We start from the raw sequence: 25,497 nt of genomic DNA on the forward strand, positions 1-25,497 counted from the left end.
ATGGAGACGCGCCTAGAGCGTCGATCCGCCGGAGGAATGAAAGGAGAAGCGAGGATGTGTGAGGAACACGATGTTGCCTAATCTGCTGCCCTCCAATCCCGCAGTTGTTTCTCTCCGTGACGCCGGTTGTGTCCTCGGTGCAGGAAGATGCTGGTGCTGCTGATGTCCTCAGCTGTGTTCAGCCGCGGCTTTGCGCTAAGCTCCCATTTCGACTCAGGTGAGCCCACATTCCTGAGTATCAGCACGGAACACTGCGTGCGATGTTTCATTACAACCGGGAACAATCGGTACGATGTGTTTTATTATGATTTCATATTTCATATTGCGCCTAATGCCAGTAAATGAGCCGTGATGCATACACAGTGTGGACATGATGTAATCTGTCCCCGAGGCAAGTGCTGTGTGTGTGTGTGTGTGTGTGTGTGTGTGTGTGTGTGTGTGAGTGTGAGTGTGAGTGTGAGAGAGATAATGATTAGACCTAGTGTCATTATAATGATCATCATAATGGAAATAAGAATGGAAACAATCCTAAAAATCAGGTCACAGGTCCTCAGAGTAAAACTGCAGCAGGAATAAAGGTGAGAGGTGGAGCTGAAGGTGGAGAGCAGAGATTTGCTGTAATCAGGTTATGTGTGGAGTTGTCCAATTAGCCGTGAAGAGGAAGAGGATTATGAGACAATGGAGGGGGAATGTATTACCTCATTGTTTCTGACATGCTTGAATATTACATGCTGAAGTAATCAAGAAATGGCTTCTTTGCATCTGATATTACGATGCATCATACTAGCTTGTGGTCTGTCATTCAGCTGGTTTCTATGGTGACTGAAAGTGCAGCAGTCTCAGCTTTAGCGTTGAAGCATCAGTTGTGCCTACATCATGTGTGCCAGGGCCGAGATGCTTTAGTGGAGTGCCGGCTGTACCCCTCAAAATGGACTTAAGTGGTTCTGTGCTGCCCTTGTTTCATAATGCTGGCCACCCTTTTAATGGCTCAGTGTATCAGACTGCAGCAGCGGCTTTGCAAGAATCAACGCTTCCCATTTCCTCTAATGTCACTATTTTGGTCTAATGGAATCATCTGTACTTTCCAGTGGATCTTTCCTTCCTTTAGGCCTCTGTGCTCTCAGGTTGTTTATAGGAATCAAAAGTAATGCCTGGATACACTCTCAGCATTTGGAATCTGATAAAGTCCCTGCAAGTGAAAGACTTTGGCTTATCACGCTGTTGTTTTCCGACCCAGCATCAAGAAACTTTATGAGCCTAAATTTGTCTCGGCAAGAACAAAATCACAAGAAGCTATTGTCTAAAATGTGTGTGTGTGTGTGTGTGTGTGTGTGTAGAAGAGTTGGGAGATATTTGGACAATGGTTCTATTATCACAGTAATGCTCGATACGTCCAATTACAAAGGCATAAATGTTTTCCCGTCCTTGTGGAATGCGCTGCTTTTTGTGAATAACTAAGGACATAGAATAGTTTTAGCACCAATAATGTTTGAGGAAAACAGCATCTTCTCACACTCGTATACATTCCTCCTCTAAAAAAACTTGAAAAAAGTGAACAGTTTGTCTTATACTGTCTCATAAATCCTTCTCAGGCTTTCAGACAGCACTTAATGTCTCTACTGTCTGCCAGACAACAGACACATTCAATTGTGGACATGCAGTGAAAAGTGAATTTTGGATGCAGTCTTCCTCTATTTTTGCCAGACAGGACAACTTATATCTCACTATATTTTGTTGACATCTGTGTTTACTGACCGCATCTGCAGTGGCTCAGATCTTTATTTGATTCTTTACTGTTGAATCAGCTTACAGGCTATTATTGTAAACATAATTCACACAACTTAAGCTCGAGGTAAACTTACAAAGTAAAGAGCTGTAATTGATAAACCGATTAGGATTAGAACTATTCAGGCAAGTTTTGTAGCGCAATAAATAGTACACTATGTCCTCTGCAATGTAGGACAGAAATGAATGGAACAACTCACTCTCTAACCTCACAATAGTGCTGAATTAGAGCACTTGAGTAATGTACTGCAGGAAAGTTCTCCAAAATGGAACTACTCATTACTAGAGCTTGTGACTAAAGCTATTTATGTACCACAAGTCCATGAGTCTCTGCATTTTATGCTCTTGAATATGAATTCTGATCCATTCATCAATAATTGAGCTTATGCTGATTTGCAACCCTGGGTAGTAATGCAGTTATTTCTGTATATGAAGCGCAGCGCAGCGGTGGAGGAGGATGTAAGAGGAGACGCTCCATCATTTATGATCAACATACTGCAGACAGGAATGCTTAGAGCGAGATGGAAGCTGTAATGTTGGTGAGTTGGGGGGAGCTTGTAGTGATGGCGTCAGTGTTGATACGGATCTACTGGACACTTCCTCTAAGCAGCGACACGTTGTGAGCACGGAAAGGACTTCGGAATTGTTGAAGTTTTTCTATTTCACAAGTTTCTCCTGGAGTGTTTTGTTGTTCAGAACATAATCCTCCCTCTGCTGAAAGCACAAAGTGTCCTGAGTGAAGCTGCTGCAAAGAAGCCTCACATAGCTAATGGCTGCTGTTTGTGTGTGTGTGTACATGAGCTGTATGTAGGTGTTTTAATGCAAATTGTTCTAAGGAGGCAGAGGTGCTAGAAAGTTGAGCGATTTTAGTAAAAGAAAAATACATAGCCCCAGACATTGCAGCTGCTTTTGAAATGCTTTTATTCTGAACATCCAGGGAGGAGGAAATAATCACAAGAGGCACAGGAACCGCCAGTGAGGGGGGAGATACTTTACATCTGGAACAAACTATGGGTCATTTGCTGCATATTCTAAAATGCATACATGACCAATTACACCCTCAGGTAGATGAAGACTCTGCAGAGTGCTGTGCATGCTCACGCCAAACATACGGCAGCCAAAAGCCCTCCTCACACACACATACCTGCACTATACTGTTCATAACTCGCAGCTTTTGTGATGTAATCATTGCACAAGGCCAGTTTATTCTTATTTGCTTTAAAGCTAGTTCATCTTCTGTTCTCTAAATCAAGAACAGACTTATTTATGAATGTACAGCAACACCGTAAATGTGATCTCTGACCCATCGTACATTTGGATCACCAGATCTCAACCAGTATCTGGATCTGACCTAAACTGCACCTATTGATAGTCTATCATCATAGAAAGGTGTTTTTCAAGATTCAGGATTGGTGTATTTATTATTCAGAAAACTAGAAACTGCCTAGAAACAAAATCTAAATCTGTCCATGCTTTTTTGAGACAGCGTACTGACCAATGAAACTTCACTAAAAGTTCTGGTCCCCACACTTTCTCTCTGTCTGGTCTGTAGTTTGATTGATCCCGGCCTCAGGTTCATCACTTCCCCTCAGAGAGAATCATCCCTGAATTCAAATCAATTCAATTCAACTTTATTTATACAGCGCCAAATCACAACAAACGTGATCTCAGTGACATAATGAGGTTTGACATTCAAAGTGAAGAAACCTCTGGCTCCAGGCATCCGTGCACGTCACTGTGTGAGCTTGGACCGGCCGTATTCAGGGGATTGAGCCGTGTTTCCCTTCGGTTAGATCGGCCTCAGCCTTCACACTCATCATTTGACCAGATGAGGAGTATGTGAGATGTTTATATACTCAGTCAGTATACAGACACTACATACTATCAGAGTGTAAACCCCTGGGTAACACAGAGCTGAAGCTTGAGCTTTACTACAGCTTTTACTACAGGAGTCTGCAGCCTGCTGTGCTTCATCTCTTAATCTTACTGTCAATTGTTGTCAGGGGGGAAAGGTGTGGGGAAAGAGTTTTAGATCCGACCCTCTCTTGTTTCTGATGTGTGATGTCTGCAGTGGTGCCCTTGAGCAAGGTTTACTGGGCTGCCACTTCCCAACGAGGGCTGAGTAATGGGAGGGATGATGAACTCTGACACCGCTCACCTGTTCAGATGGTCTCTGTGGTGCTGAGGCTCAATCTCTGCGGCTCCCGCTAAAGCCAGAGAAATCACAGTGGAAGTCGTGTTTGATCAGAGGGATTGCTGTGCTGGTGACTAATACCTGCTGTGGCCAAGGAGAGTTTCATCCTCTGAGCCAACTTCAGTGTTTAGAATGACAGTCTGTGCTGCTACAGACAATTCATGTTCTACACGTCACATTATGTATTCTATTCTATTCTATTGGCAAAGAGTTAAGGAATCTCCTACTGATATACTTTGGTTTCTTAAGTTACATTTAATGTTAGTAGTTAACTTCTTCCATAGACCTTTAATGACCTAGTTAACATTTTGAGTCTCCCCCTGCAGAGATCTGTAACGCCGACATGACTCCTGCTCTGTGTTTGAACTGTTGGGCTGGAGATGTAAATGCCCTTCAAGCCTGGAGGTGCAGCCCTGATGTTGCATTGCAGTATCGTCCTGGATGTCTTTAAAGAGGGAGCCCTCTCTGTAACTCTCCAGTGTGTCAACAAGAGAGTCAACTAGTGGAACAGCTGAGCCACAATTGAGTGGTGGAGACAACAAACTATACAATTTCGACCTATTTCTCTAAAATTAGGATGAAATGAAATACGTGTGATGTAGTAAACCCTAAACAGGACACACTGTTCCTCCCTCCTATAGACAGACTGGGCTGTCCTGCTTATTTTTGCTTCATGTGTGTCATCTTTACTGTCTGTGCAGCTTTAGTTTATTTGCCCACTTTCTCTCCCTCCCCTTACCTGTGTGTCTTTCTATCTATCCGTCTCTGTCTGTGTGTGAGCTGAGCTGTGGAGCACTCGCAGTCCCCACAATATCACAGCGGGCCGTTAAGCCTGTGATTTACAGGGATTCATCACCAGCTACGCTCGCCCGGCTGAGAAATGGAGCGATCGGCTCGGGCTCTAGGGTTTTCACTGCAGAGAGGAGGAAGAGGAAGGCTTTTGATGGGTGTGTGTACCTCCTTCCATCATCGCCCTGTCCTAGTATCTCGTTCCTTTAACAATGAACAGTTTGACCTTTGACACATACTATTCTAAATTCTTTCTAATGATCTTGGATGTGGTTGAAGTCCTAACACAGCAGATCCTCCAGCAGACTGTAACTCTAACCCTCTATGTCCGCGTCCTGTTCTGTCGCTGCTGTCATTCATTTCAGATTAGTGCAGCATTTCAGAGCTCTGTGACCCATCAAGGTCTCTCTCTCTCTCTCTCTCTCCCCCCCCTCTCTCTCTCTCTTTCCTCCTCCTTCTGTCGTGTTACAATTCAGACACAGGTACTTGTTGGCATGTGTGTTGTTCCACATTTGATGGATAGGAACAGAGTACGGTTTGGAGAGAGAGAGAGAGAGAGAGAGAGAGAGAGAGAGAGAGAGAGAGAGAGAGAGAGAGAGAGAGAGAGAGAGAGAGAGAGAGAGAGAGAGAGAGAGAGAGAGAGAGAGAGAGAGAGAGAGAGAGAGAGAGAGAGAGAGAGAGAGAGAGAGAGAGAGAGAGAGAGAGAGAGAGAGAGAGGAGAGAGAGAGAAGAGAGAGAGCCTGCACGTGTGTGTCCATGCTGATATGTTTGCTTTCTGTCTTTGAAAAGCAAATTCCATGTATGTCTTATTCATACATACCATGGGGAGGACATGCAATATTCAAAATGTTTCCATATGTAGACGTGTAAGTGTCAGAGGGAGAGAGAGGGAGAGAGGGGAGAGAGAGAGGACGAGCAGATAAAGAAGTGTATCCGCCTCTCTCCTCCTCTTCCTCCTGCACACAGGCCTCACTCCTCCATAAAGGTTTCTCTCATAATGAACGTGAAACCATTTTTCACACAGCCACACTTGAGATGGTATACTACAAGTGTCTCCATGGCAACAATGTTTCGAAGCCCTGCACACTGCAGTGGGGGGGGGGGGGGCAGTGTGTTTGCCTCCCTGTGATCGTACATAATCCACATGAATACACATCGCAAATCTTCCCTTATTAATACTTGAAAAGGTGTGTGTGTGAGCCTGTGCAGAGTGTGTGTGCACGCTGGTATTTGAAAGAGGAGACACTAGGATGAGTTAAAGGTAGCTTTGGATGCAGGAGCTGAGATAAGATTCTGCTGGATGGAGACGGAGGAAAAGAACCAATATGTGTGAATGAAAACTGTAAACATGCCATCTTTAGAGTTTCTCTGCTGGACTGAAGCAGCGCTCATTGTGTGTGTGTGTGTGTGTGTGTGTGTGTGTGTGTGTGTGTGTGTGTGTGTGTGTGTGTGTGTGTGTGTGTGTGTGTGTGTGTGTGTGTGTGTGTGTGTGTGTGTGTGTGTGTGTGTGTGTGTGTGTGTGTGTGTGTGTGTGGTTCAGAGCACTCCTACAGAAAGAGTTGTGTTTTCATACGGAAGCTGAGAGACCCACAATCCCCTGCTTCTCCTCTGCTCTCCCTACTATAAGGACTTGATAAATATAGATACTTACTGTCGGCAGGAGCGATTGATAAGTTCTGAGCCCGACACAGCAGGACTGTCACTCACTGAATTCAATCTAAATGTTGATCTCTCATCTTCAGGTCCGTGCAATCAGTCATAAGTCTCTCTCTCTCTCTCTCTCTCTCTCTCTCTCTCTCTCTCTCTCTCTCTCAGCCCTTAGTTTGCTCTCTGTAGGTTTCCTGTCTGTGCTCGTCAGCGCAGACACACAAACAACATGCACGTTGCTCTTTATCTACATATTGAGTGAAACCAAACACGAGAGACTGCATACAGAATTCAAAACACAATCAACCCCACATCACATCACACCAGTCACAACACACACTTGTGCTCATCGCTCACGTGTTCCTGTCGAGTCCATAGACGCGTTTGTAATCTTTGACTTCATCAACGCATCGCTTCTCGATCCACACATGACTCGGAAATCGATGCGGTCTGTAGTCTTTAAGAGCCGTCCACTGCTCTTATTTCTGCTCTGGGGACACGGCGGCGAGGATGGAGCGAGGATGGAGCGCACTTCCTGGAGGAAACTTGAGATGGACATGAGAGAAATCAATTATCAGCCATAAACAACCTCTCACTGGAAATCTGTCTCTGACTGGACAGATTTGCTCCGGCTCAGCTGATGTGATGCAGGAGGGGGGGCTGCACTGGATCATAACAACATGTACACACACACACACACACACACACACACACACACACACACACACACACACACACACACACACACACACACACACACACACCCACACACACAAGTCATAGGTTTCCTTGAGGGGCCTGTGTTGGAGCGTTATGGTTGGATGTTGGAGTTGGCAGGGTGAGATTGTTCTTCTCTGTAGCGCTGCAGCATGAGGGAAGCTTGTGAATTAGCCTGAATGGGATTCGGAAGGAAAAAAAAGAACATTCACCATGGAGACCATTCCATCCCTGCCTGTTTATGAGTCGGCCTCGGAAGCTCAGCATGGAGCCTCGCTGCCGTTTGGTTTTATTTACATACAGATCAGTGAAGAAGAAGCAGAAGGGCCTCAGTGTTGTTGTTTGGTGAAACTGAGAGATGATGCAGAAACGTCTCCATGACGAATAAATTAGCTGAAAGACGATTATGATTCATCATATAGCAGATGTACGTCACATATGTGTGTTTTCTCCCTTGCCCCCCGACACAGATTGTTCATTAGATCATCAGCCTTAACGTTCAGTTGTGATTAGTCCATATGGTGTTGTTCAACTCTCTCCCCTCCCCACCTTCCCCCCTCCCTGTCACCATCCTCTTCTATCTGTTGTGCCTTTAGCCATCGGAGCAGTGTAGTGTCATCGGCTCCCAATGCTGTCTGTAAACCCTCACACTCCTTCCAGTAATAAATTAACCTCATTCCATTGGTAACACTCGCCCTCAAAGCCATAGGATAAGAAGAATGTAGGCTTTATTGTAATGCACACGCGTACACACAGGTGTCAGCTTGTGTTAGAGCCTCCTCAGCACTTTACACTCACAGTTCTTCAGTCTGTCTGAGTCTGCAGGTTGGAGCGTGGCTGTAATGACATCACTGCTTCACCCTGACACCTGCCTGCATCATTTTGTGCTGAATTCAACCATAAGAGAGTGAAATGAGGGCTGAAGCCTCAAGATGGCATGATTGAGGCGTGGCTCTCCTTCCTTCAGGGACACTTGTGTCTTTTAGCTCCCCTTGGCTGCAATACGTTCAAATATTACACAGCTGGTTCCGCAGAATGTGTTGTCGTCCTCGCAGGAAACAGAGTGGTGTTTGCTATGTTGTTGTTGTTGTTGTTTAGTGTTGGAAGCTGCCTGGAAGAAAGCGTCCCATTTAACAAAGTGACCTTTATAGGGAATCATTTGTCTCTTTGTATCTGAGCTCATTAGAGACACAAGAGGGAGAATCTCCATCTGCCTCACTCTATTCCATTCAGATCAGCAGTCGATGCCATTGATTTTGTGCGGCTGCAGGAGAACACATCACATCACAGCAGGCTATTTGTGTTTGTGTGTGTAAAGGATGATGTATGCCTGCTGAAGGACACAGATCAGACTGGAGCCTTTTAATGTTTCATTGGTATGAAGTCATTTTTAAAATTCTATGTTTTATGAAAGCACATACCTCCACCAAGGCCCAACACAAGAACTTCAAAATACAGCCAGCCTGTTAGATTCAGCCTGTTATCTATGAAAGAAACTCACTTTTCCCTCTTTGAAGGTTTGAAACATCCTCACTGTGAGCTGCGCAGACACACACACACACACACACACACACACACACACACACACACACACACACACACACACACACACACACACACACACACACACACACACACACACTGTCCAAGCTCCTGAATCATAATCACATCTTGTTTTCAATTTTTGGTGCATTTTTCAGCAGCAGGTGATTTATTTTTCTGCTGAATTGTAACAGTTACCACGGAAACAGATTGGATGGACAGCTATGCAGGACTGCCTTCAGCTGTAAATCTCTCACATTGATTCATGCCAACAAGGGTGCCAGAGAGAGAGAGAGAGAAAAAGGACACACACACACACACACACACACACACACACACACACACACACACACATTTTTTTCTCCTTTCAATGTTTCACAAAAGATTCCTCAAAATGATTCCTTCACTCAGGGTTTAACTCACAGCCTTGTGGTCATAAGGCAGCAGTTTAACTCATTGTGCTACAAAGCAGCACACACAAGGTTTTTTATGTTTCAGCAGGCAAAACGAGAGAAAAGTTATTTCCATGTTATCAGGTCGGTATTGTGCTTATAAGTACAGATATGTGCGCATAACAATACAATACTGATGACGAGTCTTACTGTTGTGTTCTTTGCCTCAACAGGGTGTGTGTGTGTGTGTGTGGTCCTTGTCTTAATTTGATGTTTGAAGGTTGGGCCTTGAACTCACAACCCTGTGATCACCAACTGTCAGCTTAACTCTCTGAGCTAAGGAGGAATGAATTTTGTTCAACTTTCTTTGCTCCTCATGCTCGTTTGCCTATAGGTAGCGACTTTCCACTTGATGTGTGAATGGCCTCAACAAAGGAAATCTATATCAACAAGCTGCTCTGTAGCTCGATGACTTAAGCGTCAGCCGCATGACCACAAGGTTATGAGTTCAAACCCTGTCTCTGCTCACAGTTTCTTTTCAAAGTGCAGCTCCAAATCAAAGAGAGAAAAGCCCACAGAGTGCATGTGTTTGTAAACAGATCTGTGGCGCACATGGTTAGTGCAATGCTGTTGACTATCATGGTGATGGTCCCGCTGCCCCGGTTCAAAACCGGCTGAAGCATGTTGTTCTCAGAGCAGTGTAGTAAAAGAGTTATGATACAGAACGCCACAAACAGCAGGACTCTTGTTATGATTTTTAATCAAAATGTACCCCCTCTAGTGCATGTGCGCCCCCTCCGTGAACGCACACGCACTTGGAGGGGGTACAGGTGCCTGGGCATTGGCTCGCAAACTGTCAACTGCTCCATGTGGAGCAGTTGCTGCAACTCCCCGTGAAGGGAGTTACATCCCGTGAGGGACTGACGCTTGAAGACGTGCCCTGGAGTTGAACCGGCACCGCGATGCACTGATTCCCAAGACACGCCGCGTCCTCAATGGACTGAGCCACTGCCACGACCAAGATGAAGTGAGGCCAGAGTGAGACTGATCAGTGAGATCAACCAAGTGGATACAAAGACATAGTTTAATTGAAAAGAAACTGTGAGGAGAGACAGGGTCTGAACTCATAACCTTGTTGTCATGAGGCTGAAGCTTAACTCATTGAGGTTAGAAGGTTTAGAGTTTGAGGCCCAACCTTCAAACATTAAATAAAGTCAATCACTTTATTATTGCAATTACAATACAACTTGTTTCAAGTACTTTTCAAACTTTGTACAAACCCTGAAATGAGGCAGAAGATAATTTAGAACACAAAGCATCAGGATCAATCACTTGTCTGAACAACACAGGAAATGTTGACCAAATGAAGTGGAAGTGGGATGAAAAGACTGTGATTTCCAGAGTTCCCAGAGCGGAGGGGAGAGATGCTCTATCAAGCTGAACAGCAGCAGGCAATCTCATTCATGTCGGTGGCTTTAGATTTGGTCTTTACTGTAACATTGTGTCTGTCCTGCAGATGGCGCTCCGCTGAGTGAGCTGTCCTGGTCCTCATCCCTGGCAGTGGTGGCCATCTCCTTCTCAGGCCTCTTCACCTTTGTCTTCCTCATGCTGGCCTGTCTCTGCTGTAAGAAGGGCAAACCCGGCTTTAAGGTGGGAAACGTTCTCTGTCAAATCCTGACTTCTGACTTTCTTTCTTTCTTTCTTCCTCTCTGATCTTATTTCTTTCTTTCCACCACCGCCTCGCCCCTCCTCACTTCCTGTCCTATCTGAAGAAACAGGCTGTCTTGATTAAAAGTCTTTACATGAGTTCCTCACAGTAAACTAGAACATGTCAACTAGATCATGTGTACTTCTACTCCCTGCATGCGTGTGTTTACGCTGCACGTGTGTGTTTGTTGGTAATTTGCTGTCCACACACACTTTTAGGAGCCGTGTCTTTGTCGTGTCTTTGGTGGTGTTGGACCACCTAGCTCGGACTTGTCCGGGTGTGTCAGAGAAAGAGGCCTGGGGTGGGATAAGAGCTAGAGAGAGAGAGAGAGAGAGAGAGAGAGAGAGAGAGAGAGAGAGAGAGAGAGAGGGGGCATGAGGAAAGGCATACCCCAGAGCCCACATAGCATCCGGCCCCTGGGCCCCAGCTGGATTCAGACACAGCCGCTCCCAGAGCCGGCAGAGGGGATTTCAAGAAAAGAAAGTTGGAGGTAAAGAGAGAGAAGAGTGTGTACATGTTTGTCACACACACAATAACAACTGAAAACTTTGGCAGTAAAATAAAATCCAACAGTCACTTTGAAGATGGAACACTATATAATAGAACACTACTGCCTCTCTCTCTCTCTCTCTCTCTCTCTCTCTCTGTCTCTCTCTGGCACACACACTCTCACTCCCTCTCCCTCTCTCTCTCTGTGTGTGTGTGGGACTGTGATTCAGTGAAGAAGGGGGACGGAGGTGCAGATGTTCTTTGGCATCAAGGAGATAGAAAGACAGACGAGAGGGGGGAGAGAGAGGGAGTGAGAGAGGGAGGGAGTGAGAGGGGGAGTGAGAGAGAGAGAGAGGGGGAAGAAGGCCTGAGTGATATCATGAGTGGGGAATGCGAAAACTTTTCCTCCCACTTTGTATTTTTCTGTCTCATATTTTTGTGGGGGGATCAGTTTCTCTCACTCTCTCACCCCTTCACTCACCCTCACCCTCCCTCTCCCTCTCACCCTCCCTCTCCCTCACTATCACTCCCATGGGAACGGGGGAGGGAAGTAACTACAACTATTCACTCATACTCCAGTAGGATGAATCTGAGGTGCTAAAGCTTTCTTTCTTTCTTTCTTTCTTTCTTTCTTTCTGGTCCCCTCAGTCTTTAATTCTCTTATTTTTCTTACATTCTCCCGTCCCTCTATCGTTTATTTCAGCTTTTATTCTTTCCTTCACTTTCTTTATTATTCTTTTCTTATTTCACCTATATTCAGTTTGAACTCGTTTTCACTTCCTTCTTTTCTCCTCTTACCCTCCTCACATCTTTCTTTCATTTGGCAACTTTCCTTCTCCCTTCCTCTCTAAATTCTTATTCTTTTCCTTCCACTATTTCTTCAGCAGCTAAATTTGGACGTAAGGGAGTTTTGAATACTTTTACTGCAAAGTCCAAAGTTTCTAGTAAAGTCACGGATTTGAGGGTTCCATCTCATGGTGCTGTGCTCCTCCCTCTTCCTCTTTCTCTCCTCTGCTCCCCTCACTCTATCCCTCCATCCCGAGCACTCTCAGGGACAGTAACTGGTCAGCTGCAGAATGCTTCCTCCTCCTCTTCCTCTCTGCACACACTGGCTCACCCTGCACAACTACCACTCGTTTTTCTCTCCTGCCTTTTACCTTCAACCAGCTGTCGTCCTGCATCCATCACACCAGCTAAACCCTCAGATGTGTGTGTGTGTGTGTGTGTGCATGCTTTCTGAGCATTTCATGACATCCTCACCAATGGAGAAACGGTAAGATATGACTGATATGTTTTACTTTGGAAATGTAATGGTCACTTCTGGTCACAATGCTGTGTAATTGTGTTCATTCTATGTTTGACAGCTTGACTGTGGCTCAAATTGTATGCATATATGCCCGCATACATGTATCTAAATTCTTAAAAACAACAACATTAATGCCAAACTGAAAGAGAATAGAAAAGTCTGGGCTTTAAGGGGTCAAAAGCTTTTTTTTAGGAGCTTTTAATAATCATTGAAATTAGAAATTAAATGTTTGAATGTTGTCTTCATGCATCCAGATCATGTGGAGGCATAGAGCATGTGTGTGTGATGACTCTTTCATGTTTTTGTATTAATTACACCAGAATATATGGAGTGTGTGTGTGTGTGTGTGTGCATGAGAGGGAGAGGGAGAGAAACAGAGCCCTGTGTCATTCCTCGGTGATGTGGAGAGTGAAAACACATGTTGAATGGGAGGGCGAGCAAGGCCGTGTGAAGATGTGGAGCTGAGGCCAGGGGAGGGTGTGTGTCCGAGAAAAAAAGTGTGTGTGTGTGTGTGTGTGTGTGAGAGCTTGTTATGTGCTGTATGTGTTTATAAGCGCACATTCTTGAGAAGAACATGATGAAGATGTGAGGGATGCAGATGTTTGTGTGCATTTGTGTGTGTGTGTGTGTGTGTGTGTGTGTGTTGGGGTGGGTGTTGCAGAGAGTTGCAGCAGGTCACATTTTTCCACGATTGGGACCCTCTGCTGCACAGAGAGAGTTTTATTCTCACATCCGGTCGGTGGATGAGGCCAGATTCCATTCTTCCTCTATCTCTCATTCATCCTGTTCACCAGAAACAAGGAGTCTTCTCTCTCTGCTCTCCAGCCCAGGCCTCTAACATGAAACACACATATAAATCTACTTCTTTACAAAAAATCAGGATGACACAAATGATCAAATAGAATGAGTGAACTCTCTGCTTTATGCTGGGTGTGGATCCGGCTTGAGTTCAGCTTTTGGGATCCAAAGCAGATTAGGTTTAGGATTAAACTAATAATCTTTGCACAAAGCAGACATGATGTGTTTGCACCCCAACTCACAAAGAGATTGTATTCTGCCAGAGGAGCATTAGTTTGGCCTCCAAATGCATCATCTGTTTGGTTTTCTGTTGCACTTTACATAATAGCCTTTTGACACTGAGAGCCATTCTCAAATATTTTCTGCCAAAACTGTGACTCCAGTCTGTCCAGTAAGTGGCAGCATTAAATCACTAATGGAGGCCTTAATGGAAAACACAAATGAACTACATGTGTTGTGTATGTAAGGGCGTGCTGGAAAGCCATTAACACCTGCATTGCCCACAGACTTCAACCGATGCAACCGATGCATGAGTGAGACACCGTATCCTCTGTCAGGGCGAAGTGCTGCCACTCTGCTGATTTCTAAGACATGCTTTCTTTGCCCTTTGACCTTTGCCTCTACCTGTTGCCTGTGTGTTCCAGGAGTTTAAGAATGTGGACGGGGAGGAGTACCACGCTGACCTGTCCACTCTGGCCTCGCCGACCTCCCAGAGCAGCCCGGAGGTCTACATCCTGCCCCTCACAGAGGTCTCCCTGCCGGTGGCCAAACAACCTGCCAGATCAGGTAGGCTTCACATCAGTTTAACCCTTTATGAAGTACTCCCTGAGAATCACAAACCAACTCTGCAGCTCTTTTTCTCCGATATTAGCAGCGATCTTTGTCAGTGATGTGTAATTCCTACACCATGAAGTGATGGGAATGAGAGCAGTGTGAATGTGCCAGACTTTTACAAATCCAAGATATTTAAGGGGTGCTATGAAGGCTTTGTGTGTCTGGCCTCGGTCAGAATCTGTCCCTGGAGTGAACAACGCCTGAACATTGGCCCGGGTCAGCTGGGCCTCCACCTATTCCACAGCCGCTAGAATCCTGATGAACCCCGCAGGATGAACTCTGTGCTCCCTAACTTTCACTCTCCCACAAACATCTGCCTGTTGCATAATCAGGTCCGGGCAGCCAGCCTACACTACTGCTTAATGGTATGAGAGATATGCAAGAGAAACAAAAACCCCAATGAGAACTTCCCCTCGCTCTCTCTGTTGCTTTTAACGCTCTCTCTCTCTCTCTCTCTCTCTCTCTCTCTGCCTCTATGACAGCACCAGTATTCAGTCACATAGTCTAGGTGTGTTACATTAAGTAATCAGATCAGCAAATTAGAATGTTTCCTTGATCAATCATTTCCACAACTCATCTTTCTTTCCCTCATCCTTTCCCACTCACCCCTATGATTCCTGAGAGGTGAGGCAGATGAATGCTAAAGTATTTAGCAGCTCTGTCTGTTGTTCTCCATAGCCAATATTCACCATCTCCTCCTCCTCCTCCTCTCCCTGCTGAGCACTGCTGAGTGTTATTGATGGGGAACAGAGGAGCATGGATTGGTGAAGTTCCTAATGAGACACACAAGCTGTCACAGCAGCGTTGGCTCGGTCCACAGCTCAGTCTCTCCATACAGGTCCCACCCTGATGCAGCTGTTCACTGCTGCAGGCTGCAGAGCAAACAGCAACGCAGGCTCACACCCACTCGCTCACAAATGCGGGACGGTCGGGAACAGCTGCACACATGTACGCACACACACACACACACACACACACACACTGCTATATGCACAAACGTCCCAAAAAATATCTCCATGCAGTAGATTTCTGCAGTAGAATGGAGACAAGGAGACAAATCTATGACATTCTGCAGTTAGTTTGTTTTGGACTTCCTGTCGACTTCTTATCTGAGCAACACTTCCATCCGTCTGCTGAAAACGCGACGCTCCCTCTGCCCATCAAGCTCACCGTGCAACCTTTTCAAAAAGAGTTAAACACCCCTGGGTGCAAATGTCACAATAGAGTGGAGTTGCTTGTTGGAGGACAGCGTCTCCTCAGCAGAGCCTGGACTGGGACAGGGGACTGAAGGGAGTTCATGGAAATTCCATTTGTCCCTGAGTGATTTAGCCGCTGTGTGTCTCACTGAAGACTTCCTGCCTAGGAGGGATTTAAACGAGACACATTATTCAGACATTCTCAGCCTCAGGAAGTCGAGACAGCGCTGTCTAATGGAAACTGAGTGAGCATCTTCACTGTAAAGACATCAGAGACCTTATTGGTTGGTGGTGAGGTTGTTTACCCTTTCACACTTTGAGAAGAAATAATAATTAAATATGAATAGAAGTTATAAAATAAATTTTATCTAAAAAGTCAAGCAAGTATCTAACAAGTAGTAAATGTTAGATAGGGAACAATCACAGTTTGAGAGTTGAGTTTGTGTAGAAAGCCTGAAAACTGGTTCTAATTCTTCAAGAGTCACAATGGAGCGATTGGCCACGCCTAAAAGAATCTGGCATCTAATAATGGGAACACGTTATGGAATATCATGAACACAATTTTCATAAAATTACATGTTTTAGTAAAACTCTGTGTTGTGTAGCGAAGCCTTCTTTCAGAGAGACGTAGTTGTGTAGGTGGGACTCATTGTTTCCACTGTTGTCAACAAACCTCACTTTGTGTGTTTGTCATGGAGAATGTGGATAATAGTCACTGTGTTTGTGTGCTAACCGGTCCTAACTGGTGCCATGCAGCCCGGCGGCTAAACAATGGAACTGATTCTGCTACGGATCGCAAAGAGCGTGAGTGAGAGAGTGAGAGAGTGAGAGAGTGAGTGAGTGGGTATTAAGGAATGAGCAGTCTGTGGTATAAGACAGGGATGTCCAATATGGCCTCCACACAGAGTGGACTCAGTGTGAGGGGGGAATGTGAGGCCACAAAGCCCTGTCTGTCTGCATCCACACCCACAATGGAACCAGGATTGGAGAGGGACACTATAAAAAAGCCTAGAAATTAGCAAAATAGTTATCGATTTTTTTCCTACTTTGACGTTATTAATGGGTATGACAAAGTTTCCTATTAACAAAAGTCTTAAAAAGCACAAAATACAGCCTTTAGATCATAAATAAAGACCATTTTCTTATTAAAAATGACAATTAAAAAATTGCAATAAACAAAATTAAGCAAAATTCAGATTTAGACGTTGTGAGTGAATGTAACAAACTTGACCAAAAATAGAAGATCAGTCCAAGTGTAATCTAATCTACTCCAGACTGTTTGTAGCTGAAAACTCGACCAAAGAACATTCAGACTAAGGATATGGGTATTCCTGTTTTTTTTACAGTGCAAAGAGAGGGAGAGAGATGAAGAGGAGAGAGAGGAGGAAGGGTAGAGGAGTGATTCTGCTGCATCAGTCCTGTCACTTTCAGCTGAGCTGAGACAACAGGGCGGTCGGGTGGACAGACAGGCAGACAGACAGAGGTCATCAGTGGGTGGTGACAGGGATGCATCAGGGAATTGGAGGACAGAGTTAGACAGAACAGTCAGTCAGTCGGTCAGTCAGTCAGCTCAGTGTGTAGGACTTTAAGACTGCAGCTCAGTGTGTTCAGATGGGGATCATGGGGAATGTTCACTGGCACGTACGGATTTCTCAATTAACACAGCATGAATGTCATTGGAATGGACAAAGGTTGGATTCTACAGCTGCCACTTAAGATCTTGGATAAGGTGTGTTTCTGCACTCACTGTCACACACGATAACAATGCGACAAACCATTCAGAACAAAATTAATTCTCAAATTCCACCAGCTTTTTGTCTGTAATGGAGCTAGGTCCAGTTTTGTCTTTATTTTGATTCAGGCAAAGTACAACGTATGTGTGGGCTTTGATAGGATTTGACCAAATAACTTGTTGCTTAATCTGAGTGCCGAGTTTGAAGAGAGGAATTGTGAAGGCGTCATCCACACGTCTAATCACATCTAAATGTGATATTTATATGAGTAAAGCCATGTTGATTTATTCAGAATTCAAACTGATAATGTTTACATGTTGAACATTGATTTATTACTTACTTGGAGTATAATTGTATAAAGTTTTAAATGTGTAATTAATGATTCTAATCTTTGGTCCTCCAGCCCATTTGTTCACGTCACTGTATTGTGAACGAGTTTTCCTTCCACAGAAAACCAAAAATTCTTGATGGATACAATCTACGTACTTTAATGATTTCTTGGATTTTTCATGAACAGAACAAATAAAAGAGAAACAAGAGGTTTAAAGATGAATTCACACCTTGTGCTTTCTCTTCTTTTCCCTTCAGTCCAACTACTGAAATCCACAGATTTGGGCCGCCACAGTCTGCTCTACCTGAAAGAGATCGGGAATGGCTGGTTTGGGAAGGTAAGTCCAGTAATGACACAACTCCAATTTATTCTCTGTGACAGTTTAAGCCCCATAATCCTGATCACAGATTGGTAAATGATGGCTGTGTGTAATGACTACTGATAATAAACATGCATGTGCCACAGTTAAAGCCCCATGCTGTGCACGTTATGCCCCGCCCCCTAGAGGCCTTGTTTGGCGTTAAGTTTTACCTTTGCATTTCCTTTGCAACAGTCTTTGCAACCTAAATCCACAAAAAGTCATCAAATTTGTAAATATTTTCCAGCCCTTGTAGGTTTGCAGATCAGATTTTCCATTAGAGCCCAAAGTAGGTTGTCTTGCACCGTGTTAGTTTGTTATTATAACCACATAATCTATTGCTGTCATTCTCTCTCGTTCTCTCCCCTTCTGTGTCTTTGTCTGTTTCTCCTCTTTTTGCACCTCATACTGTCTGTCCATGAACACACACGTCCTTTCCATCCTTGTGTACATTGACTGGGTATGTCCATCTCTGCGTGTGTGTCTGCTTGTGTTTGCTCGTCTGTGCTGTCTTCTCTGCACTGTTGCACGCCTGCTTTTCTGTCGTCTGTGTCGTCTTTTTGTCTCAACTGTTTCCTCTGGATGTCTGTGTGTCCTTTCCCGTTCGCTGTGCGTATACGTTTGTCTACTGGTCCTGTTCCAGGTCCTGCTGGGGGAGGTGAACGCAGGGCTGAACACCACCCAGGTGGTGGTGAAGGAGCTCAAAGCCAGCGCCAGTGTGCAGGACCAGATGCACTTTCTGGATGAAGCACAACCTTACCGGTACAACATCTCCTCTCTAAGAGGAGCTACAAAGTTTTGCTTCTACCATGTCAAGGTTCCAAAGTTATTGCCAGAACTGAACTCTATGGTTATGGGGTCACCATCAAGTCCACTGATGTCTCCTTTAGTAGTGAGGGCTCATCTCCACCATATATGGTTACAATAAACTAAATAGTTCATGATATAGCAGTGGAGGAATGAGACACACCCACTACACTCTGGCAGCCAATGATATGAAAACAGTAAGGACCATTAACCATTATAAACAAACATATAAATCTTGTTTGACCAACAATTCCTGTATTTTTATTGAATGAAACATCAACATGGCATCACAATGAGCATCCAGTTATTATATACAGAAGTGGAGAAAAGAAAACAGAGAAAAGAAGAAGAGAATGAAGAGATCAGGGATGTGACAGAGCGCTAGCAAAGATACTGTATGTCGAAATGCCAGGACAATGGAGACTCAATGACATCAGTGTTTCTGGTATGGTGATCTCATAGGAGAAGGTTTCACAGCATTCCACCGTACCAGCAGGGGATTTCCACTGTAAGAGCAGGCAACCTCCATTATGGCCTCCATTATAGTACACACACTTATCATTTTGGTGTATACTGTGCTCGTCTCTGCGCAACCATCAGCATTAGAATCTTGGAAATGGAGAAATGCTGCAATGGCACAGACGTCATGGGCCACCTCACTTTGTGCCTGTTTCTTTCTGCAGAGCCCTTCAGCATCCTGCTCTGCTGCAGTGTTTGGCTCAGTGCACTGAGATCACCCCGTATCTGCTGGTGATGGAGTTTTGTCCTCTGGTGCGTATAAGAACACACACATGTGAGAAGTTCCCCTGTTAGAAAACCATTGTTGATAATCCCGTAGCTGCTTCATCTTGACGTTCTTAATTTAGGACGTACTCTATCTACTTAGCACAATACAAAGACAACACTGCCCCCTGGTGGTCTTGGTTGTAGCCTGCATGTTTGTCGCCTTGCAGGGGGACGTGAAGGGTTACCTACGAAGTTCCAGAAATGCAGCCAACCTGACTCCAGAGCCCCTGATCCTGCAGAGGATGGCGTGTGACATTGCGTCCGGATTGCTGCACCTGCACAAGTACAACTACACACACAGGTAGGGTTTACATTCTGCTGTAAAGGGTGTGTGTGTGTACATCTGCTCTGCTGTCTCTGGTTTTGGAAATCACTGCTTGGCAATCCAGTTTCCAGTGTGTGCTCTTTGTTTGCTGGTTTCTTCCTGTAACAACATCCTGGTGCTGCCTGAGTGCTGCTTAGAGACTCCAGCATCAGTGATTTTGTTGCAGGGGGCGACTCTTCACTTCAACAACCAGAGCCTCCAGTTGATCCGCAGCACCTTTTCCAGATGTGGTGGTGGTAGGTCCAGAGTCCTAAACATGGCTCAGAGTCCCTCCCCTCCCTCAGCCACAAGGGGGCAGTAAATAAACAGAATGTGAGGTTTTCATTTAAGCAAAAGTCCTCTATCTGACTCTTCTTCACTCCTGTCATCAGTGACTTGGCTCTGAGGAACTGCTTATTGACTGCTAATGTCTCGGTGAAGATCGGAGATTATGGACTGTCCCACACCAAGTACAAGGTACATCTGCAGACACACACACGCGTGCAAACATGGGCTCACTCCTCTCCACTCAGGGTCACAATCAAAATCACTCCATGTCACAGTTTAAGGCTTTTACACGTTGTATTACTTACACACTCCTTGTTGAGTTGTCTTCATCGTCTTCTGTCCTTCAGGATGACTACCTGGTGACCTCAGATCAGATGTACGTGCCGCTGCGTTGGATCGCCCCGGAGCTGGTGGATGAAGTCCATGGAAACCTGCTGGTGGCCGACCAGACACAACAAAGCAACATCTGGTGGGTGAAACACACACACACACACACACACAGAATAATACAGATGAACACAAAGCCACAAAGAAACACAAAGGTTCACACAAGATGTCTTTCACATTTGACATCTCTTCAGATATGCTAACTCATCTTCCCCCTGTGTGTGTGTGCGCTGCCGTGCAGGTCCCTGGGTGTGACCATCTGGGAGCTGTTTGAACTGGCCAGCCAGCCGTACAGACACTACTCTGACAGACAGGTGCTGACCTACACTGTGAGGGAGCAGCAGCTCAGACTGCCCAAGCCGCTGCTCCAAGTGCCACTGGCTGAGCGATGGTAAGACACTCTCGCAGGTACATGCTTATATATGGAAACCTCCTGGGAAAGAACTCTCAGCTGGGATTCTCCCGTGTGTTTGTTGTGCTCAGGTACGAGGTGATGCAGTTCTGTTGGCTCCAGCCTGATCAGAGGCCCAATGCAGAGGAAGTCCACCTGCTGCTCAGCTACCTGTGTGCCAAGGGGGCCAGCGAGGTGGAGGAGGACTTTGAGAGGCGCTGGAACTCCCTGCGTCCACATTCTGGTCACAGCAGCCACTGTGGCGCCTCGGCCGCGTCACAAGACCACCCTTCATCCACCTCTTCCTCCTTCCCTCTGCTAGAGCAGTTCTCAGCCGGCGATGGCTACCACTCTGAATCTGGGGACGACATATTAACGGTGACAGAGACGAGCCACGGCCTCAACTTTGAGTACAAGTGGGAGCAGGCCAGAGCAGAGCAGCCATACAGAGCCTCAGACTCCTCCGGTAGCCTCGGTCAGGGAAACCATCATTACGAGGACGCATTCTACCCCCCGGGGGGCATCGTGGGAGGCTGCCCCATGGACGGCCTCAGCCATGGCGTTTCTCCTCCTTACTACCAACAAAAACAGCTTCACGCTCCAGGAGTCGTCCCCGTTCTCAGCGCCCACAGTCCGTCAGTAAGCAGCGAATACTACATCCGCATTGAAGAGCCGGTGGACTGCAACATGGAGCCAGATTACACCATCTGCTCCTACAGCCCAGACTACCAGGGCAGCAGTGGAAGCTTCCTGACTGGCAGTGCTGATTCAGGCGAGTGCATGGCGTGTCCCTCACAGGCGAAGGTCATGGCTCCTTATTGGTCTGCAGACGTCCATAAATCAGACGTGTACGACTCAAACGACTCCAGTCCTGCTATTTCCCTGACGATGGAGCCTCTCCTGGGTCAGGTGGCCGACAGCAGCCCCTTGCGTCCGTGGGAAACCGGCCACTACGTGTCTTATAAAGATCGAGACGGAGGTTACTACTTTGAACATTCTCCCCCTTTAGGTATAGAGCACTACCTGATGGGAGGGGAGCGACCCAGAATGCATCATCAGGAGAGCTGGGGGTCGAGGAGCCTGCGTCAGGCCCTGGGGGAGCTGGACAGCCCGTTGGGTATCGCTCCCTCTATGAGCAGTCCTCCTCAGCAGGCCTTCAGAGACTCCTACCTGGAGGCAAACCAGAGCTCCATCATAGGGAAGAACGTAACCGGGGGCTACTACGACATGATGGGCTCCCTGAGGAAGACGATGCCCAGCCACACCAGGCACACCAGCCAGTCTGTCAGCATCAACATGGAGTCGGAGGGGGCGCTCTTCATCGGGCACAAGGACAGCGATACTGAAGAGGAGGAAGAAGAGGACATATTTGTGGAGAGGCACTCATGCAACACTTGGCCCGCAAAACACGGCCACAGCAGTCAGGGTCATCACAGGAGGGCGAGCCACAGCTGCAGGCAGGACGCGTACGTAGACTTTCATTACACCATGCCCAGCACAGACATCGAAGACTCCTGGCCGGAGGAGCACAGTCTGACCTTCCACTCCTTACCCAAACACATCAACTGTCTGGAACCCCTGCAGGCCAAAGACAACAGCGCCTGCTTGAGTCTGACTAAGCACCGCCCCGTCGCGCCCTCGGACGGCTGCAGCACCTACGTCTACCTGTGCCACGGGGACGGGGACGCTCAGGGGCCGACGGCGGGACAGTGCTGCCACTCTCACTTTGTGGACCCGCTCACTGGCCTGCTGGTGAGGAACAACAGCTACAGCCACAGCTACACAGACATCAGGGACAAAGCCATCGATATCCCAAGCAATGAAGAAATGATCAATCTGTCCCCGGCCCCTGGAGGTCCCATCGTCCCCAGACCTGCTCTGAAGTTTGATGGCTCTACCTCAGTCAGTGCAGAGCAGTACGTCAACCTCACAGTGAGTGAGACGGCCTTCAGCGAACACGGGGAGGATTTAATCAAAGAGATACATATCGTGCCGAGCCAACCTAAAGTAGAGGAAGTGATCCTGACCATGACTAAATCCACCCCCCCGCCTGTGGATAATGTCCATGTGATGGTGAGTGTGACTGATCCAGTGTCAGAGACGAGTCCAACCGGTGACAGCGGCGTGGACAGAGGCAGCGTCAGCCTGGCAGACATCCTCGACTGCAGCGACAACGACGGGGAGGACGAGGACGACATTACAGATGACATCACCGACGGGATCTTTGTTGACGAGTCCACAGATCCAAACTCTTCTCCCGCTTTCAAATCCGTGCAGAAGCAGGTGGGAACCCCCGACTCCATGGACTCCATTAATCTGCCGTCTGCTGCTGGGTCGTGTGAAGGCTTCAGCCCCGGATCTTCACAGCCGTCGAGCTCACCCAGAGCTATGGACAGCGGCTACGACACAGAGAACAACGAGAGCCCTGAGTTTGTTCCAAAAGAGCCTCATGAACCCCGCGACCAACCAACAGGGAAGCCAATACTTGATACCAGCTTGGAGGAGGAGGAGGAGCAGGAGGAGGATGACGACGAGGAGCAGGAGGAGCAGGAGGGGCAGGAGGAGGAGGAGGAGGAGGAGGAGGAGCATGGAGTGGAGGCCACAGAGGGCGAAGCATCAGCGGTTGATGATTTGTCCATTGGAGCCCAGCAGACAGGCGAGCCGGTCCTTTCCCCTCTAAGCGATAATATTCCATACAGAGACTCCGCCTACTTTTCAGACTACGAGAATGAAAGGCACACTTCGTCTAAGGATGAAGGAGACGGTGTGGAAGACAATGGTCACGACCAGAGTGGAGAAAGGGATGAGAAACAGGACAAGGAGGAAGAGGAGGAGGAGGAACTGAAGAGCGCTGTGGCAAGCAAGGACGTTGAACTTGAAATAAAACCCATATTGATTGAAGTAACGGAGCCTACCTCTGAGGCACTGATGCCATGTTTGACAGCAGAGTGTGGCCAGGATGAAGGACTGCACCTCCTCCCTGTGGAGCCTCCTGACTCTGCCTTCACAGGGGAGGGAGGGCTGGATGAATGGCCGTCCCAGGAGGAGAGCTCATCCCTGGATGACTGGGCAGCGGAGGTGGTGGGGGCCATGGAGGAAGCTCTGGGCGCTCTGAATGGAGAATGTGTCTCTGGGGTTACTGTGGCGACAGAGCAAGCAGAGGATATGACAGAGTCTGTTACAGATTTGATTATAATTGAAGAGCCGATACTAAAGACAAGTCACAGCAAAGGGATCCTGCACATCTTACCCAAAGACGAGGTGGCCTTGCAGCAGACGTCAAACAGGCGCTTCTCTTCCTCCTCCTCCTCCTCCTCCTCCACTCCGCCGTCTTCTCCATTCCCCACAGCGGAAGGCCGAGGGTCTCGCGTTGACGGGGAAGAGGCCGACGAGGTGTACGCCGACTCTGATGACAGCGAGGAATCGGACGAGGAGCTGCGGAGCTACAGCGTGCAGGAGCAGAGCGGAGGGGAGGAGAGCGAGGAAGAGTGCTACCCGGTGCCCATCATAGTCAGCGACGACAGCGATGCCCACAAGCTGCACAGCCTCCTGAAGCCTCCCACCCTGCTGACATCAGAGAGCCTGGAGGAAGATCTGCATCGCACGAAGAAGGTGGTGTCCTTCTTCGACGATGTCACCGTCTATCTGTTTGACCAGGTGAGCAGAGAAGGAGGAGGAGAACGTTAACAACTTATCAGGGTTTAGTGTTAACGTTATTTTGATCAACCTGTTCTTCCTCTAAACTTGACTGCTGTTAGGAAAGTCCAACTAAAGAGCTGAGTGAACAGGACTTCCCGTCAGAAGCAGAGGGTCAGAGCTCTCTGAGAAAAACCCAAGAGAAGCTGAACGCCTCAGACGACTCCTCAGATGGGAACGTCTCAGAAGAGAGTAAGTAAACTAACTGTAGCGGAAAGACAAAGCTGGTTTGCTGGTTTAAATACAATGGATAACCTTGTGTGATCTCTCTCCTGTGGTCTCAGGTGCAGGGTACGAGTGGGAGGATGACTTCCCTCTGCACCCGCTGCCCACATCCACCGTGGCACCCGACTCCCCACCACCTCCTCCTCCTCCTCGCCCCATCAAAGCTCCAGAGCCCAAACCAGCCGCTCAGTTCTCCCGCTTCTCCGTCTCCCCCTCCACCATGTCCCGTTTCTCCATCACACACATCTCAGACTCTGACATGGACTCTGTAGGAGGTGACTGACATCTTCTTTAATCTAACATAACACACACCATACACCCAATAGAGAATAATGGCCTCCATCTTTTGCCGTCTCTTGCAGGAAGCAGTGAGGACGGAGACAAAGAATAACCATCAGAGGTTTACTGCCCCCCTGTGACGGAAACTCAGCCTACAAGCATGATTTATTTTTAACGGCAGCTTTTAGAAGAAACAGTCAGTGCCTCTTACTGTCTGTGGACACTTTGGAAATAAGGACAGACCTTTAAAGTATTGAAGAGTATTATAATATATACTATTTACAGATCAATCAATGTATGTTGAGTTTATGAAAGCAGGGGGGAATGTGTGCGTTTGAATTCTACTCGTTTTCCGAATCAAAAAGACAAAAACCCTAAGGACAGATGTTTGGAGAGGATCTTCACCTTTGTTACTATGGCAGCACCATGACTCACAAACAGATCAGTCCATACAGACACAGGCTCAACCTCTTCTCAACCCCCGACTCAGCACTTTGAAGCAGACTGTACAGCTC

At 46.9% G+C, this 25,497-nt stretch overlaps 1 protein-coding gene across 1 annotated transcript; it reads left to right on the plus strand.

Moving 5' to 3' along the window:
- Window positions 1-25,497, plus strand: aatkb (apoptosis-associated tyrosine kinase b). Its single transcript, XM_076151723.1, has 15 exons — window positions 1-56; window positions 144-217; window positions 10,583-10,716; window positions 14,012-14,153; window positions 17,719-17,798; window positions 18,463-18,581; window positions 19,310-19,397; window positions 19,580-19,713; window positions 20,109-20,193; window positions 20,352-20,473; window positions 20,633-20,782; window positions 20,875-24,439; window positions 24,541-24,670; window positions 24,763-24,978; window positions 25,066-25,497. Exons 1-15 carry the CDS (start codon window positions 1-3, stop codon window positions 25,092-25,094), a joined length of 5,124 nt encoding a protein of 1,707 aa, XP_076007838.1. The 3' UTR covers window positions 25,095-25,497.

The sequence above is a fragment of the Genypterus blacodes genome, unplaced genomic scaffold (genome assembly GCF_046128005.1).
Source record: "Genypterus blacodes isolate CSIRO-AG114 ecotype Tasmania unplaced genomic scaffold, CSIRO-AGI_Gbla_v1 ptg000055l_1, whole genome shotgun sequence".
In the NCBI taxonomy this organism is placed as follows: Eukaryota; Metazoa; Chordata; class Actinopteri; order Ophidiiformes; family Ophidiidae; genus Genypterus; species Genypterus blacodes.

Coding starts and splice junctions, on each gene's coding strand:
- aatkb (XM_076151723.1), top strand. CDS start 1: ATGGAGACGCGCCTAGAGCGTCGATCCGCCGGAGGAATGAAAGGAGAA. Junction 18,582..19,309: donor GATGAAGCACAACCTTACCG/GTACAACATCTC, acceptor TTCTTTCTGCAG/AGCCCTTCAGCATCCTGCTC. Junction 19,398..19,579: donor TGATGGAGTTTTGTCCTCTG/GTGCGTATAAGA, acceptor GTCGCCTTGCAG/GGGGACGTGAAGGGTTACCT.